General features: G+C 36.3%; 1 protein-coding gene and 1 long non-coding RNA gene across 3 annotated transcripts; one reads left to right on the forward strand and one right to left on the reverse strand.

The window, feature by feature from the left end:
* Nucleotides 1-3336: 3336 nt before the first annotated feature.
* LOC133534197 (uncharacterized) lies at nucleotides 3337-14349 on the reverse strand. Of its 2 annotated transcripts, XM_061873286.1 has the most exons (6): nucleotides 13158-14349; nucleotides 12432-12549; nucleotides 11767-11849; nucleotides 10702-10847; nucleotides 6244-9114; nucleotides 3337-5675 (listed from the first exon to the last, which is right to left on the reverse strand). In XM_061873286.1, the coding sequence occupies exons 4-6, from the start codon at nucleotides 10835-10837 to the stop codon at nucleotides 5431-5433; spliced, it is 3252 nt and encodes a 1083-aa protein (XP_061729270.1). In that variant the 5' UTR covers nucleotides 10838-10847; nucleotides 11767-11849; nucleotides 12432-12549; nucleotides 13158-14349; the 3' UTR covers nucleotides 3337-5430. The 2 variants fall into 2 exon arrangements, with proteins under 2 accessions (XP_061729270.1, XP_061729269.1); XM_061873285.1 differs by having other exon boundaries at nucleotides 11767-12549.
* A 58-nt stretch (nucleotides 14350-14407) lies between these two features.
* LOC133534200 (uncharacterized) lies at nucleotides 14408-18134 on the forward strand. The gene is made up of 2 exons (XR_009801995.1): nucleotides 14408-17403; nucleotides 17521-18134. It is a non-coding gene; the product is annotated as an uncharacterized LOC133534200 (long non-coding RNA).
* The last annotated feature ends 2084 nt before the right edge of the window (nucleotides 18135-20218 follow it).

A 20218-nucleotide genomic window follows, 5' to 3' on the forward strand; every position in this document is an offset into this window, starting at 1 on the left:
AAGGTCCATTTTCCGAAGTTACAGCAGTTCTTGTATACAAAGTATGTTTCGAGACTTCATGGATACAACGTGTCATTTGAGGACAATGTCCTCAAACTAATTGTTGCACATAATACTCACACACACATGTGCATTTATTGGTATGTAAGGATTAGTATGAGGACAAGTCCTCGAAGTATTCGATGTATACGAAGACTTCGAAGTATACGTTGTAACTATGAAGTCTACTTCAGTCGGTATTGTTTTTTGTACATTCATTTTAAAGAAAAACCGGCCAAAAGCAGGTCGGGCCATGCTCAGTGTAGGGTTCCGTAGTTGTCGGCCGTCACAATACACCCACTTCAAAACGGCATTTTAGGATATTTTTTATTACCTATAGGAGGATATTTGGCACTTACGTCCTTTTACTATGAAATGACAACTTTTTGCGATAGCTGAAAAACGTCTGAATCGATTTTATTCAATATAGTTTTCGTTAAAAATACTTATTAGGCCTCACTTTTCTAAATTTTTCCATATTTTTTGGACTCACGGTTCAAGTGTTAGAGGAGTGTGAACCTTGTCCTTGACTTGATTGACTTTATCAAAAAATGGTTTTAAAGGCCCCTATTGGTTTTGAAAGACCTCATATCAACATATTCAAGACCTACCCAAGTATTTAAGAATTCAATTTGCAATACCTTTATACGGTATCATGTTGAACTGTGAAATATTGTAAGACAAGAACCTCTAGTGTATTTTTTTTTTCGAAAGCGTGACGTGACGTACGCGTTTGCGTTAAGTCTCATTTTGTATAGGATTTAGAAACAGCGCGCCATGTGCGACGTTTTGGAAACTCAAAATCCCATACAAAATGAGACAACGCAAACGCGTACGTCACGTTTCGCTATCGAATAAATTTACACTAGGGGTACTGTACACTAGCATGAAGACAATAAAGTTCTATTCTATTCAACGACACCACACAATAGGGTAGAAGCGAAAAAAAATCACCCCACTTCATGTAAGTACCTACGTGATACCCAAAAAAACCTTTTTTTCTTTACATTTTACCGTTTTATAGGCGTCAGCTAAGCCGCGGACGGACATGGCGAAATTATAAGAGTTTCTAGTTCTAGAACCCTAAAAATGGGGTTGCGTTTGATGCTGAAATGAAAAAAAAAAAATTTCTTTCAACATGAACAGTATTCTGATAACAGGGGGACTTATTCCTATTTAGTATGTAATACCTGTGTCAAGCCACTCTTCCAGTAGAGTAGCTACAAATAATAACAGAAATACTACATACTTGTTTAAATCATGTATGTACAATATTAAAATGAGAATGGAATGTGTGTGTGTGTGTGTGTGTGTGTAGACGTGAGTGACTGAGTGAAGGAGCGAGCAAGCGTGCGTGCGTGCGTGCGTGTGTGTGCGTGCGTGCGTGCGTGCGTGCGTGCGTGTGTGTGTGTCATGTCATGTCATCTACCTCTTGCCCCAGCTCCAACATAGGGAGTAAACAACAATAATGTTTAATGTTACCAAATATACATATTATTTACTTATATTGGTGGTTTCATTAGTTTGCTTCAAACAAAAAATATTGTACCAGTTACCTACATTTACAACTTTGAAACTATTTTCCAAGTTACTCAAATAGGATACCTACCTTACAGACGCTTACATTTAGTTTTTCATATTGACTGTTTAATTATTTCAGTTATAGACTACATTAGTTCACATTATATTGACTATTCAATAATTTTAGTTAACTCGTCATAGAAAAAGTAGGTATTTTATACAATAGTTGCATAACTGGTAGAGAATGCCTTACGGCATTAAGTCCGAATTTTGTACGATAAGTTTTTCTTTTGTGCAATAAAGTTTAAGTAATAAAATAATTATTTGTATTATATAGGGTGGAAAAAAATCTACTACTAAAAAGTCCCCATACTACAGGTATGCATTCGTCCATGCTCCACATATGGGTCACTAAGAAAAATCAAGCATGCACGCGAATTAGAACAATAACTATCTGTAATATCTGTATGTTGTTATCCAACTAGCCAAAAACATTACTATACAACAAATTACACCTACATTATCATGCAGTATGACGTTATAATAATCTAAGTGCGTACCTGGTATCTTCGTGACCCATATGCGTGGCACGGACGTGTGGAGATACTTCAGCGTGACACATATATGGGGCACTGGACTGTGAACGTGTTAAAGGAACCATCCTTTTATTTTTAAGTTGAAACAAAACTGCACTCAGAGATTTCTCGAAGAACTTAACCAAACTGGGAATCGAACCAGCTAAAAACAAACCTCGCTATTATATTGCACGGATCGATGCAGTTAATTTTAAAGATAAAATTTCTTAAATAAACATTTGAGTCTTACACTCTTTATTTCAAACGTTATATTATTTCTAAATAGTACGTTCAAGGACTTGGAATTTTTCTCTTTCAACATGCAAATTTAAAAAAATCTGTGAATGTAGTTTTGTTTCTTTTTAAAAATAATAGTTCCTTTAAGTAAAATAAGCTATTTCAAAGATTTAAGGTATTTCCACTCCAGGGACCATAGATTTTTTCCACCCTGTGTATGTAGCTAAAATGGGGCAACTCAATGCCTATTCGCACGGTTTGCCCTGGCGGATGCCCGGCGAGGGACGCACCTATTTGTTAGATATGAGATAGTCATACACACTGTGTGTGTATATGACCAGGGAGTATGTAATAAATAGAGGCACAGCTAACAAATAGCTGCGGTATCCGCCAGAGTAGACGGTGCGTAGAGAGGCCATCAGAGGCGAGTCAGAGGCCCTACCGCGAACCACGTTCGACGTGTTGCCTCCCTGTCACACTTACGTACGAATTTACAAGTGCAACAGGGAGGCAACATGTCGAACGTGGTTCGCGGTAGGCCCTCAGAGGCTTACTCAATAAAGGGTCTAAAATGCTAGGCTAGGCTATGCATTACGGGTATCCCTGCACAAGCATACCTGGCAGGCAAAATTCTACGAGTAGTCGAGTACAGTTTCTCCACTGCCATTAAGTTTTCCCGACAGCAGTGGCAGCATGGTTCCATTTTTATCACTTGTCGCTATGCCCGTCACTTTCGCACTTACATACTTGTTAGAACGTGACAGGCATGGTGACAAATGATAAAGACCCGACCATCTTAGACCTATAGGTAAATAATGCCGGTGCAGACACAACCATCATGCAAAGTGTAGCGTATGTGGCTACCTTAAGAGCTATGGTAGCATGAAACAAACAGGCATTCTAACACCCCCGTTGATGTAGGTACATAAGCAGCACAATAAGATTTAGTATGAAATAAAAACTCTTTCTTAAAATATCAATTTTTATTTAATAATGTAATTAAAAAGATACACACCTTAGTGGATTGAATGTCTCTTGATTAAAGCATACATTTGCGTTATCTGTCGGTACAACCACAACGAGATGTTTGAACTGCAAGAGATATTTGATATTGGTTCTTTTGAGGATGTAATGGGCTGAGATGCCCATTCTACATTGAGTGGCTGTGTCAACAGTATCCTAGCAAAGTACTTGATAATATGTCTGACTGTGGTGGCTGAGCACGTGTCTTGCTGGCGGCAATTTTCCAGTTATTTTACATGTTCAAAGAGATCAACGACTTACGGGCAGTCATGTTCCAACATGTAAAGTAACTTAACAAATTGCCGCCAACAAAACTCGTACTTGGCCACCACCTACGTAGGGCAAATTATCAAGCCCTTTGCTGATATTGGCATTCAGCTATTTAAAGATTACCTCCACTTGTCGAATGTGGGTGGAAGATGCCGAATGGGGATCTCAGTCCTCCTCATTACATCCTCAAAATAACTGATAGTAATCAAAGATATGGAGTTAGTCTCTTGCTGTTGAAAGAAAAGTTGCAGAACATCTCGTTGTGGTTCTGTTGACAGAAAACACAAATGTATGAAATATGTTACCCACAGCGGTATGGAATGTTTAAAACAATAGGTAGAAAAGTAATGACACCCGTTTTTCTATGGCTAGCCATAAAACATCGTGATAGTTACTGGAACACAAGGCAAGAACAAACGAAAATATATTAGCGTTGTTAACAACTGTACAAGCATATTGAAAACAAAAAAAATTGGGATAGCCCAAATTTCCGGAAAACTGAGACCAACCGTAATATCACCAATGACTTAACTAATGTATCAATTTTAATTGCTAAAAATATATACATTATAATTATATTAACTAGAAAATGTATTTCTAGGCCTATCAATATTACCAAATTTTGCATAACATACAGTATTCACATTATACTATTTTTGACCTATGCCAATTACAACAAGAACCAACTTGCTACTTAGTTAGCTTATTCATCTTACTTAGCTTACATCATAACTAACTACTTTCCATACCCAATGAAAATGGTAATTAGTGCTGAAATCCCGCTGACTTAAAGAACTTTGTACTATACATATTGCAACAAAAATGTAACCAACGGTGTTACAATGCTTGTAACTAATGTAATGTGTTATGTATACTATGAACAGTAGCTATGTACATATCTATAATATTAACAGGAATAGAAGCTGTTTACAAGTGTGCGGAACCAAATTAGGTCCGTCTTGATGCAACTGTAAACTGGGAAGAAATTGCTCCCTGGCGATTCCAGGTTCTACCGCCTTTTGGGGTAGAGCTTGACAAAGCTTTCTCACCTTACTTAGGTATTAGAGGTGTCAATACTCTACACCATGGTGTGGAAGGTATAGACAGGAGTCTATATGTAGAAAAAAATAGCAGCTAACGGTACCACCCGACCCCAATACCGATGATTGGTGCCTTGGTAAAAAAGATAAGTTATTTTACAGTACATATGGGGCTACTTTATAGCACTAGTGCGAGAAGTAGCATATTACGTTACTGTGTCGAACATTTAAAGGGCCATATGTACTGTAAAACGTTGTACGATACATGTGCGAATAGGTAATTCGCAACTCGTGTCGATTTAAAACACTCCCTTCGGTCGTGTTTTAATTTATCGCCACTCGTTTCGAATTTCCTATTTTTCGCACTTGTATCGTAATGTACTATTATAGGTGTGTCTACTTGAGGGCAACTCAATTTCCATGAGTAGGGTGAGTACATGTAGCGTAGGCGACAGACGAGGTCGCGTGTGTGTTGTGTGCTTGTAAGTGTATGTGAGTGATGATGCTCCTCTATTAGTCACTAGGCGGGTCCACACAGAGCGAGCATACGCGCGAGGCAATTTCCTCGCGCACAAAACTGCCAGTGTAATCGTGCCTCGGCCGAGGCAGCGCGCTCGGGCGAGGAAAACGCGCGGAAATTGCTTCGCGCGTATGTTCGCTCTGTGTGGACCTGCCTATTAACATATTCACTGTCATTAATATATTTAAACATTATTACAGTAATATTAAGATTTTCTTGATTTAAGCTTATATACTTCCAAGCGAGTTTTAGCTTTTCTTTGGTTGTCAATCCAGGTCTTAATTTGCTGCGGGGTTCGACTTTTCAAAGCTGTGTACTTTTTGGTGGCTTCAAAACATGCGTTCAATGAAGGCAATTTGGAACATTTGGTGGGATCACCAAAACAATCGGCAATTGCAAATTTTTCATCACTGTTCCATCTTACCCGTTTGGTTTTACCAAATGGAGAAGCTGAAAATAATAAAAGACATAAGACTTGTACCCCACATACCAAGAAACTACTACTATTACTATTATGAGCCCATACTGTCCCACTGCTGGGCAAAGGCCTCCCTCTTATTCTTCCACGTGTCCCTATCCTCGGAAGTCTCCCACCAGTCTCTGTCGAAGGCATCAAGTTCGTCCCGCCATCTCCGACGAGGTCTACCGTGACGCCTTACAACTAGTGGGACCCAACAGGTGGCTGTTTTGGCCCACAGGTCATCCGGCATACGGCAGACGTGCCCTGCCCAGTCCCATTTTAGCTTAGCGGCAGTTTCAGCTATGGATATTAGTTATTCCAGTTTTGGAGCGTGGTATTGTACCAAGAAACAAATTAGAAAAATGTATAACATATCAAAATTCCAGGACATTTAACTGAAATCACATTTTCCAAACTTTAGGCCCGGGGTCCTATGGTATGTATGTTAATTACAGTCAAAATGTTTAGTACAAAAATGCACAGTTGCAGAGTGAATAGAGATAAACGGTTATGACGCGGAGTAGCGGTACTAAGTATAAAATTAATTTAAACACTTACTACTACGACGATTTGTACCATCTGTAAAGCTATCAGGTTCAGGATCATTTGGCTCAATTGGTTCTCTTTGTTGTTCTGAACCTGAAAGTGAATCATCAGAAACAATGCGTCGTCTGCGCTTTAGCAACTTCTTTATAGGCTTATCCTCACTTTCGTTAGTTTTGTGGCTAAGTTCGTTGGACTCACTGGAAACTGAATCGTCGGTGATAACAAGTTTACTGCGATTGAGAGATGTTATGGATTTGTCTATACGATTGTTTTCTGTGGGTGTGCTTGTAGATTTATCGAAAATGTTGCTGCATTTATCGTCATCATTGGTTTCGCAATTACCCATAGCATTTTCTAATATTTTTGACACATTGGCCAAATCTCTCAGTGGTACTGGCACTCGATAAACACTTTTATGGATATCTTTGTGATGTCCCATAAAATTTGCAAGATCAGTTACTTCACGCTCTTCAATACCTTGTATAGCTGAATAAGTTGCTACATGCTTTCTTAGAGTCGTTCCTCGAAGTGTAGTAGGCATCTTGGCTCCACACTCCTCTGAAAACTTGCGCATAAGAGGACAAGCCCGTAAATAGTTCTTTTTGTTACCATCTTTTGATGCAGCTGCAAAGATATATTCGTTTTCAGAACTTATCCCAGCTTTATGTCGTAATTTCATCAGTTTTTCTATACATTTTACAATGAATGCATCTAACAAAACTGGCACAACCCTACCAAGTTTACCACGTATGGTAATCCTTACAAATTTTTGTGCGTATTTTCGTGACTCTGGAGATATGTTATCATATACATCGGAATTCACATTCTTGTCAACCGTTTCTTGTTTATTGTAATCTGATATTAAAAGCCTTTCTATTTCTCCTGCTCGGCGTCTATTGAAAGTTTGAAGCAAAACTAATGTACTCTCAGCTAAAGTATTATATGATTCTAGGGTAAATTGTTTTTCGAGGGCATCATAGGCTTCTGACATCTTTGTTTTCAAGAAGGAGTATAAAGAAGAAATATCACTTATTGTTGGTAGCTGAACAACTTTTTCTCTTTTCTTTTTTAATTGATCTTCGAAGACTTTTTTATTAATGGTGGTTGGTATGTCTTCTTCAAATAAAATAAGAAAATCTTCTGCAGCTTTTTTCGCAGTTTCATTTTGGGTCTTAATACACTCAGACATATGCATTTTTAGGCATTTCTTTATTAATGTTCCGATTGTAGTTGCTACCGATGGTGCTGCATACATCATCTTGTCCGGGTCATAGCTAGCGCATATCTTTATACCCTCTAATACAGTGTCGAAAAATTTGGGCTGGAACACTGAAGATAAATCGGCAATGTTTTTATCCTTTTCCTTGACAGCCGTTAAAAAACGCCCTAAGAGTCTAAGATGACTTCTGATCATGTCATGTTGATGCTCCAAAGTGTATTTTTCACACAATTTATTTCCAAAGATTATTATTAATTCGTCATATTTTATTAGTCTTGTTATTGAATCATCCCGTAACACTGGAAATACTTTCCTTCGAAGACATATATTTGCTCGAGGATGAATGTATCCTGTAATTCGTCGTCCCATTATCATCGTCTGCTTAGCACCTTTCTTGTAGTTTTTTTCGCCACAATTACGATAATGTAGTCTCAAAGTTCTTTTTGAAAAGAAACCCTTACAGGTATTACAGCATACATAGTCTTCTGCAGAATTTTCATTATGCACTTGCTGTCTACATGTAATGAGTATTCCTGTATTATGTTGGGGTTGAGTATTATGAATATAATTACCGTTTTTGCGTATGGTCTCTATGATTTTTTGTCTTTCAGGATTTTTTTTCGGTAGCTTTATAAACTTTTTTACTTCAGGTTCAGAATAATGAAGAAGTTCTAGGTGTCTAGCAAATTTTGTTTGAAGTTTATTGCAAAATGGACAAAAATATTTTTTTGTTCTTCTTGTGTCTGACGTTTTTGACTGTGGAACAGTAACTTTTCTGACATCTACAGGTAAACATTTGTTAAAAGTTTCAGATTTTTGTGAAATTTGGGAAATATCTTTTACAGATGTCGTCTGATCTGGTACATAAGTAGAATCACTTGCATTGGTAAGTGTTTTACTAACATTAATAGGTGCTAATTCATCATGTCCAGTGCTAATTTCAAATTCTATTTCAGGATCAACAGGAGACAAGTGACAGTAAGAGATCTCAGCTCCCATTTCCTGGTCAACAGTCTCTATATTAGAATCGAAATCATATTTTTTTATCAACTGTTCTAAAGGCAAATCGGCAACGTTTTCACACGATTCACAGTTTTCAGGCAATAAAATTGTGTCAATAAATGTATCATCCTCATTTTTATTATGGACAGGCTGTCCTCCTGTAATTACTGTATCGCATATTATTCTTAACGAACTATTTCGAGCCTTGTCGATATCAAGAGTATCTGTAAGTTTCACTCTCAACAGATTTCTTTTCTTTTGTTTTGCCTTCTTGGTCTTCAAATTATCATTCTTAATTTCGTTTTCCAATATCTCTTTCGAAACGTTTTCAGACGATTCACAGTCAACAGGCAATAAAATTGTATTGTCCTTATTTTTATTGGGTACAGCCATCTCTTTCGAAACGTTTTCAGACGATTCACAGTCAGCAGGCAATAAAATAGTCTTGTCCTTATTTTTATTGTGTACAGCCTGTCTTTTCTTTTTTCTTGTCTTCTTGGTTTTCAAGTTATCATTCTCAATTTCTTTTTCCAATATCTCTTTTAAGTTTTCAGACGATTCACAGTTCGCAGGCAATAACATTTTATTGTCCTCATTTTTATTGTGTGCATATTTGTTTAAGTTATCATTCTCAATTTCTTTTTCCAATATTTCTTTCGAATCTGAAAATCGGTAATATTATTCTTGAAGTCGGTTAGGAATAAGTTTTTGGCAAAAATTTCATTTTTGGTACAAGCTGACTGTACTTTTCTTTCCACAGGCAACTAATACTCATCGAGACAATTCTAAAAACCCCAAACACAATCAGGTTGCGTTGTTTTACCACAGAGTTCCTATGTCCACCTCTTGTCTCCATCATCAGATCAGCTCGATGGTACCATAATATTGCATTGTCACCCGACTTACATATGTATGCAAATTTTCAGCTCAATCGGAAACCGGGAAGTGGATCAAATTTAACTTGCAAGATTTGATTACAAACAGACAAATGGTCTGGTGAAAGTAAATAATAAATTTTTGGCAAAAATTTAATTTTTGGTACAAGCTTTTATCGCTGACTGTACTTTTCTTTCCACAAGTAACTAATACTCATCGAGACAATTCTAAAAACTCCAGACACAATTAGGTTACGTTGTTTTATCACAGAGTTCCTATGGCCACCTCCTGTCTCCATCATCAGATCATCTCGATGGTACCATAATATGGCATTGTCACCCGACTTACATATGTATGCAAATTTTCAGCTTCATCAGAAACCGGGAAGTGGGTCAAATTTAACTTGCAAGATTTGATTACAAACGGACAACGGTCAGGTGAAAGTAAATAAAAGCTTGTAAAAGGGAAAAAATGGTCAAGTATTAAATGGCCAATAAGGTCGAGGTCAGAGGTTCCGTTCTGTTCATCATCAGCAGTTCCACTTCATCAAATGTCACTTCTACAAATGTAAATACTTGATTTGTTAATAAAAATACTAAGATCACTATATATATGCCTTTAACATTTGAGGAGTTCCCTCGAGTCCTCATGGACCCCATCGTCAGAACTCGAACTTGACAAAAATTTGACTTGAAAATCTAATTTGCTTAACAAACACAGCGAAGAGGACAAATCGCCAAACGTGTACTATGCGTCGTTGAAGAGTACCATTCTGATCATCATCAGCAGTTCCACTTCATCAAATCTCACTTTTTAAAATGTAAATGCTCGATTTGTTAAAGAAAATACAAAAATCACTATATGTATGCCCTTCATATTTGAAGAGTTCACTAGATTCCTCATGGACCCCATCGTCAGGACTCGAACCTGACAAAAATTTGTCTTGAAAATCTAATTTACTTAACAAACACAGCGAAGAGGAGAAATCGCCAAACGTGTACTATGCGTCGTTGAAGAGTTCCATTCTGATCATCATCAGCAGTTCCACTTCATCAAATGTCACTTTTTTAAATGTAAATGCTTGATTTGTTTCAGAAAATACAAAAATCACTATATGTATGCCTTTCACATTTGAAGAGTTCCCTCGATTCCTCATGGATCCCATCATCAGAACTGAGTTTTGACAAAAACGGGACCAATCTTTATATATATAAATTCAAACAAAAAAAATAATTTTTAAAATCGGTTCAGAAATGACGGAGTTATGGAGTAACAAACATTAAAACATAAATAAACATACAACCGAATTGATAAACTCCTCTTTTGAAATCTTGAAGTCGGTTAAAAACAAGGTTTATGTGGATAAAGCTTACCATGTAATTTAAGTACGACTGCAGAATATTTCGATCCTTTGCAGTTTACTGTGCATTGTTTGTTTTTGCCAATTTGCACACGTTTTGTAGGTACTATTTGCAATTCGTCGTTGTTGAATTTCACCAGAGAAAACATTTTATATTACCTAAAAAATAATTCAACTCTAAAATTAATAATTTACTAGCAACCTGCCCGGGCTTTGCATGGGTAGACAAAACTGTTTTTAAAATAATTATTTTTGTTATAATTGTTATACTTTCGTTTATTTTGGGTAAGTGCACATACCCAGGTGCAAAAATATCGACGCTGAAAAGAAAAACAAATATGAAATTGTTCAAAAAAGCAGAAACACTTTCAGAAAAAAAAACATTACTAGAAGGACAACACTAAAACTACTGAATTGGGTTTCAGTGTCATAGATAGTATATATCTTTTTTAAATTATAAAAACGGGACTTAATCGCGTATTGAGTTTTACATTTACCTCCGACGTTTCGAGGGCGGCGTTGTCCCCGTGGTCTAAATTTAAAACTCAATACCCGATTAAGTAAGTCCCGTTTCAATAATTTAAAAATGTGTAAAAAACGTTAAGTTTAAATCAGTATATATCTTGTTATCCCCAGGTTTGCCTGGCAAAATTTAAAGAATCTAGGGTGCTTCAATACATTGTTAATTTTAATATTGTGTAGGCTGAAAAAAAAAACAATAAAATATCTGGACACCCGAAAGTTCATCTCCTCTATGCGAAGGTTCATATTCACTCATGTATGGGGAGGGGAAATACAAAACTTACAACACATTGCAAAACTGTTTTAAAAATTTTCTACATTACTCCTTCCAAAAGCCCGCATATTTTTATTTTTTATTTATTTACACATTCATCTTTGGGTTACCCATTTACATATGTGTACCAAATTTCAAGTCAATTGGTCCAGTACTTTTGGAGCAAATGGGCAGCGACAGATGGACAGACAGAGAGACCCCATAATACATATGAACAGACTGGTGGTAGACAAGAGATAATTAGCCGGTTGTAGGGCTTTATGCAAAACTCCACAATCTTACCCGTTAATCCTGCCGCTAACCAGCAGTGTTGGCACTGCTGTGTTCCGGTAAAGAGGGTAAGATATCCAGTGAAATTAAAATGCCTGTAACATACGGACAGATGGATATACAGATGGACCAATAGAGAGATAATACTCTAAGTCTACGAAACCTATCAAAGTTTATTATTAAAAATTATTACTGTTATTCTTAACCGTTTTCTAATATTACATGGTGAGTGACAAGCAAATGTGCACTAAAAATAACAAAAATAAAAAAAAGTTAAACTACTGGATATCAAAACTTCATCTCCACTCATGTTTGGGAAGGAGAAGTACCATTAAGAGAGCAAATTTTACATAGGTAAGTGTACCAAATTTCAAGTCAATTGGTCCAGTACTTTGGAGCAAATAGTGGGGTGAGTGACTGCAGCAAGTGGTCAATACTGCCTGTACTCCAGCCACGAGTCCCTACATGTACATGGTGGAATCACATCTGTCATTTCATTCAAAAACTCTAGGGAACTCTTTAATAAAACATGATTTTAATTTATAATAAACTGCATTCAAATTAATTATGATGCACCAGAATTCTAACTTTGAAGAAAAACTCTAAATACCATTGGTATGGGCAGTATTTGACCATGTCAGCCAGTGCTTCAAATCATTAAAATTAGTCAAACTAACTTATTTATGAATAATTCCATATGATCTCTTTTGTGGCTGTGCACCTGAACTCCAGTGACTGCGTTCTTTCTGATTAATTCACAGACAATGATACGATGATTTTTTTCTTATTCCAAATCTGAAAAAAAAAACATACATAATGGTAGGAACCTCGTTACCTACGTAGCCTAGCCTAGGTTGTTGTTGTTACATATGCTTATATTAATATACACGACGATGATGGGTTTGCCAATCTTGATAGAAAGAGAACAAAACGGCAACATGATGAACAACGAGAGGGTTCATGCGAAAAGTGCACTGTGCAGTCGGTCCCAAGTCGTGTTATATATACCCAGCTATCAAAAGAAATGCTTCAGATTTGCCAATTAAATCGTCTTAGGGCCGAATCAAACCGGAATGACAGCGGCGCGGCAAGCGCTTTCAGTGGGATAATAATTGTATACTTATCTACATACTTAAAAGCCAGTATCGCTTGAAGTGTTATCGGCGGGTCTACCGGCCTCACGTCGCCGCGGGCAGCCGCCGCGCTCCCCGCGCTGCTCACCATCTTCTTCCTCAGAAGTGCGGTCGGGAGTGACACGAGCCTGTCGCTGCCATTCCGATTTACCAGACTGAGGCCCTTTGATGAGGGACATCATATATTTATTCCATAACTTGCCCCTTGTAAAACAAAATGGCGATCTCGACATGCATCTGAATTTAGGACTTTAGAAATATGTTACTTACCCCTGAGCACAATCGTGTAATACAATGATCAGTCCTTTATGGCAGTTTTAATGTGCCTCTGTGCTCTTCTATACATATATTAATATGTAATTAATATACTCTTTAGTACTCTGTGCCAACTGCCTGCGATTCTCTTCTGATGAGTGATGATGATGACTGATGGTGATGAAGTGAAATACAGTGTTGCCAGTGCCAGGTCCATTAGGTCCAATCAAAAGATGTGTTAAAAAACAGATTGATTAAAAGAACATCAACTTTTTTCACAACATTTACCAAAAGTCATCTTTTAATTATTATATTTCCTCTACTTTTTAATTTTTATTAATTTTAACAGCGAACAAAACGGTTTTTTAGGGTTCCGTACACAAGGTGCACAAATCACGCGCGGTTTTTTCGGCTACTTTTTTGACCTCCCTCCCCCTTGGTGATATTTGGTGAGATTCTTGGCTATTCCCCCCCCCCCCCCCTCTCCCACATAACCTTACGTGTATTTTTTTTTATTTGACCTAACTTTAAGATAAATAGTAGGTATTGTATAGAGCAAATCCTGTTTATACTCATTATTTTGAAGTGCCAAGTGAAGATTTATGTTTAACGAAACCGAGAAAAAGTATGTAGTAGATATTTTATCTTAGTTTCGTTCACTATAAAAAATGCTCATGAGGTCTCCTCCGTCTCCTGTAATCTAATAAAATCAGTTCAGCCGTTTTTGAGTTATAACTCAAAAATCATAGTAAAATGACGTAAGTGCCGCAAAATATCCCTTTATAAATGACCTTTTGAATTTGAACGGATGTATGTTGGACACTTTAGGTAGTTTATTTATATGTAAAGTTATCAGGATTATAATTAAGTTACAAAACTTACCAGTGGCTCGTTTTGCGAAGCTACAAGTTACAATTTACAAGCGGAAGTCTCTTTCTAACCTTATGTATTATAAAGAGACTTCCGCTTGTAAATTATAACTTGTAGCTTCGTGAAATGGGACACAGGTGGATTTAAGTTATTTTACCAAATATTTTGATTTAAGGACGTTTTTTTATATTTCAAATGAAGAAAATATCAAATTATTAAAACCCAGGTTATGTATAATATAAACCCAGGTATAGGTAAAAAACTTAAGTAAGTCACCTGTTGTATGTAGTTGTGACGTGTTCGAATAGACATTTGTTTTGTTTGTGTGTGTGTTTTAAACATGTATTCATGTATTGTCTATTACATGTATCGTATATTGTGTATGGGGTCCCATACATTCCACGACTCTTCTCTTTCCGAACAGACTCTAATTTTATACCAATACAGAACCCTGATATAAACACAACCATGCTTTCTTCAATGGAGATGGATTACGTTCGCAATTGCGTTTGGATTAGATGCTTATAAATAGAAAGCTACAAATTACATACTATGCTTCATTATCAGAATTGGAATCGGAATCTGGCGTCTTTTTGAACATGCTGCTGTTGAATTTGTTAAACTTCAAAAAACAGTAGTACAGTAAACATACCCCGAAAACAGTAGATTCCCTGTAAAAACAGGAGATCTGGCAACACTGCTCGAATGTTGGAAATTGGAGGGGAGGCGTTGCCGCGAAATAATAATATCGAATTATCGATCAAAATACTTCATTATGGATGTACATCAATGTTAACTAAATAATACAAATGTATTGTATTAAATAATTAAGAACATATTAATTTTATTTTCTATAGTCTGCCAAATCGTGCGTAATGAGCTCGATAAAATTAAAATTATAGTCAAGAGATGTACGTATACATATACTCGTATTTATTCCGAGTTGTTACATTGAAATTATAGATCGTATAATAAAAATAAAATATAAAGGTAGTTTTACGCGATTAATGCCGTCATCGGTAACGTCGAGTGACTGTCGTAAAATATATTTTTTGAATAATGAGTTCTGTTATTGACCCGTAATTCACTTGACCAGCTTAGGCGAGTTCGTGCTGTCTCTTGTGTTTGGCATAGAAACAGCAGAGATATATATATATAAACTCCTTTCCTTTTATACAACGTTTACTTTTGGGTCATATTTCGAGGACATTTGTATGATAGATAGGAAGGTATTTTGAGGCCAATTAACATGAATATTGTGAACAGTAAGTTATGTAAGGTAAACATAACGGTTACAGATGTACCTTTAACTCATAATTCATAAAAAAAATATGTATCGTTAAACTAGCTAAAACACCGGTTAACGGCCCTCACTCAGGTCTAGTTTCGGCCCTCAGCGCACCGCGAAAACCGATTTTGGAAAATTGCGGGGATCTTTCTCCTTTACTCTCACTAAGACCTAATTAGAGTGACAGAGAAAAATGCTTGCAATCGACGAACTTCGATTTTCGCGGTTATAGCCCTGAGGGCCTACCGCGAACCACGTTCGACGTGTTGCCTCTCTGTCGCACTTGTGAATTCGTACGTAAGTGTGACAGGGAGGCAACACGTCGAACGTGGTTCGCGGTAGGCCCTCTGTTAATTCTGTTATCGCCAACTTAATTCACCAGAAATATGACTTCTCAATTGGATTCATACATGAAGTTTAAATTTGAACGAAATATTTTTTATTCGGATGATTCAAAGATTTTATTTGTACAACATAGGTAGATTGCAAGATGTTACATAGACTTTGGGTATTACTATGTCGTGCCTATTGGGCATACAAATTTAATAAAAATACACGCTCGAATCATAGACCGATTACACGGTACGGTATAGATTGTTACGGTTATATCATGTTACAAATGCATTTCCGTTATTAAATTATCATTGCTTAAAATAATAAGTAAAAAGTACAAAAATTGCGCGCGAAAAGCTAATGAGCGAAACGCGACGCGACGCCATTGATTGAAACGTTACGTGACGTCATCCATGGTTTGTTAGTTAGTTTTGTTCTGCCGCTTCTTCGACGAACTTCTGCGACGCACCCATTTTGAAAGAAATCTGGTATAAAAACCGGCCAAGTGCGAGTCGGACTCGCGCACGAAGGGTTTCGTACCATTATTTATAAAAACGGCAAAAAAATATGTTTGTTGTTTGGGAGCCCCCCTTAAGAGGCTGTCAACACCCAATGTCCTTGAAATTGATGTTACTTAAACAGTTTTTTAAGAAAGACTATTTGTTTTAGTCAAGTAAGAAAAATATATGTTCATATTAATTATATTTCAAAGACCGTGGTTGTACTCGATACATGATTGAACGAAATCGGCTCGATAGAAAATAATTGCAAAGATTGGTCTTAAAATCACAATTAAACGGTTCTGTCTTTATTGTTGACTTATGGGTCTGCAATTAAAATCACAATTTCAAAACATTTATATCTAAACCGCTATTGAGTAAAATATTACACTAATAATCCTTTTTTTTTATTTAAATATTTTTCTTATTATTCCCTTGCCCAGGCCCAGTAACATGCGACAGTGCTATCTCATTTACTTCGATACAAATAGACAGTGTGCGCGCTTTAGGTATTGACAGCCTCTTAAATATTTATTTTATTCCGTTTTTAGTATTTGTTGTTATAGCGGCAACAGAAATACATAATCTGTAGAAATTTCAACTGGCTAACTATCACTGTTCATGAGATACAGCCTGGTGACAGATGGACGGACGGACGGACAGCGAAGTCTTAGTAATAGGGTCCCGTTTGACCCTTTGGGTACGGAACCGTAAAAATGTATTTTTGTCGCGGTTTAGCTATTCAAAATGTTTTTATATCTCATCTGTTAGTTTCAACTAATTTTTGATAAACACTTGGTTGAGTTTAAGTTTAAATACATTTATTAATTAAATATGTCCTCTATTTGTTCCTTGTTACGTCGATAAAGTGTTTTATCAATAGCTAGCTTATTTTGCATTACACATTATTTCCTGATGCTTTCTATCATTGTAGGTTTGTATCACGACTTACCTAAAAAATGTGAAGAAATAAGTATTTGAACGGGCGCTAAGAGTGTCAAACAACAGCGCGCCTGTATTTTCTGACTACGTTCTGCTTCTATCAATAATATTATAAAAAATAACTACAGTGAGCGTCCATTGGAATAAGTTTTGTTCCTGGAAGAAAACAACACCATAAATACAATACAATGAGAATGACGGAGTGTTCGTGCAATGGCTATCAGACAATCTGTCATGCATCGATGCTTTTATGATGTCTATAATTATATATCGCGACCTATTGAAAATACTTCATTTCTCTGACATAGGAGCTACGAGTATGTGCAAGGTAAATAAATATACCATATATAATCAATGGCTTTTGTGTGTATGTATATATATAATACTTAACATAGTATAGTTACATCTAAATATCCTAAATGACCTATAAATTTATTTTTTACAGGTGTACAGCAAAAGTAGCTGGTAAAACTATAGAACTGTGATGATACATACGCGTAGATGATGTGGCAGAATTAAAAGGTTCAAACGCACATGAGGCTGCCTAGGTGAATGTTCTGGATGTGACTTTAATATGGACTATAAGTATAAAGGAAGATACATTATGTATGAAAAGGGACCTTAATGTCGGTGGCGCTTACGCCGTTATCAACGGTGCTCCCATATTATAAACAACGCTGTGCTACGCAGTGCGGCGTAAGCACCATCGACAATAAGGTCCCCGGTTCATAGATAATGTCACATTTGAAGAATAGTGTTATGCAGTGCAGTGGAACTTTTTAAAGTAATACGAACAAAAAGCTACGCCTTGGTAGTGAAAGTTATATGTACAGTTGATAAAACACCAAAACTTAAGTAATCTTTACTATAACTGCTCTGAACAACATATCAATGCAATTTTCAACTAAAACAGGCCCAGGTAACTGTATATTCTCAAAATGTTATAATCATAGAGTTATGTAGATTATGCTAGATAAATGTAAACATTTGCTAGAAAAATGCATGTTGTGAAATGCAGCAATCCTTCCCGAGGTGGTTTTAATAAATAATAATAAAGTATGGTGGTGTTATTTCTTTACAATTAACAGGAAGAACTACATTTCACACTAACTTTATATTGCTTCCCAGAAATGTGATAATTCAGATTTACAGTATTACTAAGATTCTGTTTACTTTCACACTTATTCTGATACAGAAAACCATGTGCAATCAAGACAACACTATAGTTTAGCAAGAGTTGCAGATGCAGAGGGAATAATTCTGTTTTTTAGTCATGCTAATATTATAACCTATAATATTTATGATTATCATGTGTATTTTTCAGGGTTCCATACCCAAAGGGTAAAAACGGGACCCTATTATTAAGACTGCTGTCCGTCTTTCACCAGGCTGTTTCTCAAGAACCGTGATAGCTAGACAGTTGGAATTTCTACAGATTATGTATTTCTGTTGCTGCTATAACAACAAATACTAATAACAGAATGAAATATCTACTTTTTTCCAATCTCGAAGTTCTCGTCGTCCAATCACAGAAGTTAAACAACATCGGGCGGGGTCAGTACTTTGATGGGTGACCGTTTTTATAGATAGATAGAGATCTTTATTTGCATACCAATATATGTTACATACATGGACTCTGGAAAGGGTGTAGCAAAATAAAAGATAAGTAGTTCATAATATCACAGTTTGCTTACTATTATTTATATTAGTTATATATAACACGGTTAGGTAAGTACATACAAGTAAGATACTTACGGTTATAAATAGTATAGTAATCTTCATATCAATTGTAGTTGATGTGGGAGTTAGGTACTTAAAATGTAATGTAGGTCTTAAAATGTTGTTCCCATACTAGTAATTTGTTTGGTTATTTTCGCCTCTATTGGTACCTACATGGAGAATTAGAGAACACTATATAGATTATACTTTATGAGTACACTTTGGCACAAGACAAAACTTGTAGAGGTTTTTAAATTTATCCGGGCTATTTAACCCTTCTCCAGGCACAGTATGATTTATCGACCACACACGCGCCATTAGAATTTCAACTTTAGCATTCCGTCTTAAGGTTCAAATTAGATTACACTTTCAGGAAATGTTAGTTGACTTCAAATGAATCATCAAAGCTGGATTAAGTGGCATATATTTGGATTTTTTGGGAAAATCTTGTAGATTGGTGCGGCCTGGAAAAGGGTTAAAACAAATCTGGGGGTACGGCAGTGTCCCCGCCAAGTCGAGCTAAAAAGCGGCACAGCCGTACCATCCTTCTCTCGAAGCAGTTCAGGCCGTTTTCGACCCACCTATAACTTGTGGATAAAACTAGAAGCCTGAATTTTCAGTAACCAATCAGACATTGTATAAATACTTTATATTTCAAATTTCATTCAATTTGAACTAGTAGTTTAAGATTATAACAAGTCAGTCCCTACTTTAACGGTCCTTCTGTCTTAAGTTATTAAGTACTTAATTTGCTAACCTAACATCTTATAGTGACCATAATAATATTAAAAATCTTTTATGTTTTAAATAAATAGATTGACTTGGAACTGTTGTGCACCTATACTGTGCTTGCTTGTACGCTTATTGCGAGCTTTAGACTAGCAAGAATTTGCATGCAATTCTTATTATATTGAGGTATCTGATCAAACTTTTGAATGCCCGATCTGATCTGATCTGAATATCTGATCAACCTTAGTAGTCGGTAATGGACCCAAATTGCATGCAAGTTCTTGCTAGTCTACTCTACGCCTCACTTAAACCTACCTATAAGTACTTAGAAGGAAAACAAAAAAGTTGATTTACTTACCTTAAATCGGTGGTAGGCAAGTACCTGTACCTACCCATAGGTATTACTTACCTACGTAAATTTAGTAAGTACCACGTCGCGAAGACTACGATTACTGCATGTTTCAATGACCTTACACAAAATTTCATGATAGAATATTAGATTTCTATATTTTAATAATAAATGACCTGGCCATTGCACGGCTAAATAATACTTATGTATAGCGCTAACCGGGGTATCAATGGGTGCATATTCACATAGTGTGATATTATTAGATGATCTTTCGTCCTGTGCAATTGCCAAGTCATTCTATTTATTATAAAAATATAGACATCTAATATTCAAAGGGTCACAATGA

Source organism: Cydia pomonella, unplaced genomic scaffold, assembly GCF_033807575.1.
Source record: "Cydia pomonella isolate Wapato2018A unplaced genomic scaffold, ilCydPomo1 PGA_scaffold_68, whole genome shotgun sequence".
Taxonomy (NCBI): domain Eukaryota; kingdom Metazoa; phylum Arthropoda; class Insecta; order Lepidoptera; family Tortricidae; genus Cydia; species Cydia pomonella.

Bases quoted from the DNA above. Each gene is read 5' to 3' on its own strand.
- LOC133534197 (XM_061873286.1), bottom strand. From the start codon at position 10,837: ATGTTTTCTCTGGTGAAATTCAACAACGACGAATTGCAAATAGTACCT. The intron at 9,115-10,701 runs GTAAGCTTTATC...ACCGATTTTCAG, and splicing joins AGTCGTACTTAAATTACATG to ATTCGAAAGAAATATTGGAA. The intron at 5,676-6,243 runs GTAAGTGTTTAA...TATTATTTTCAG, and splicing joins TGGTACAAATCGTCGTAGTA to CTTCTCCATTTGGTAAAACC.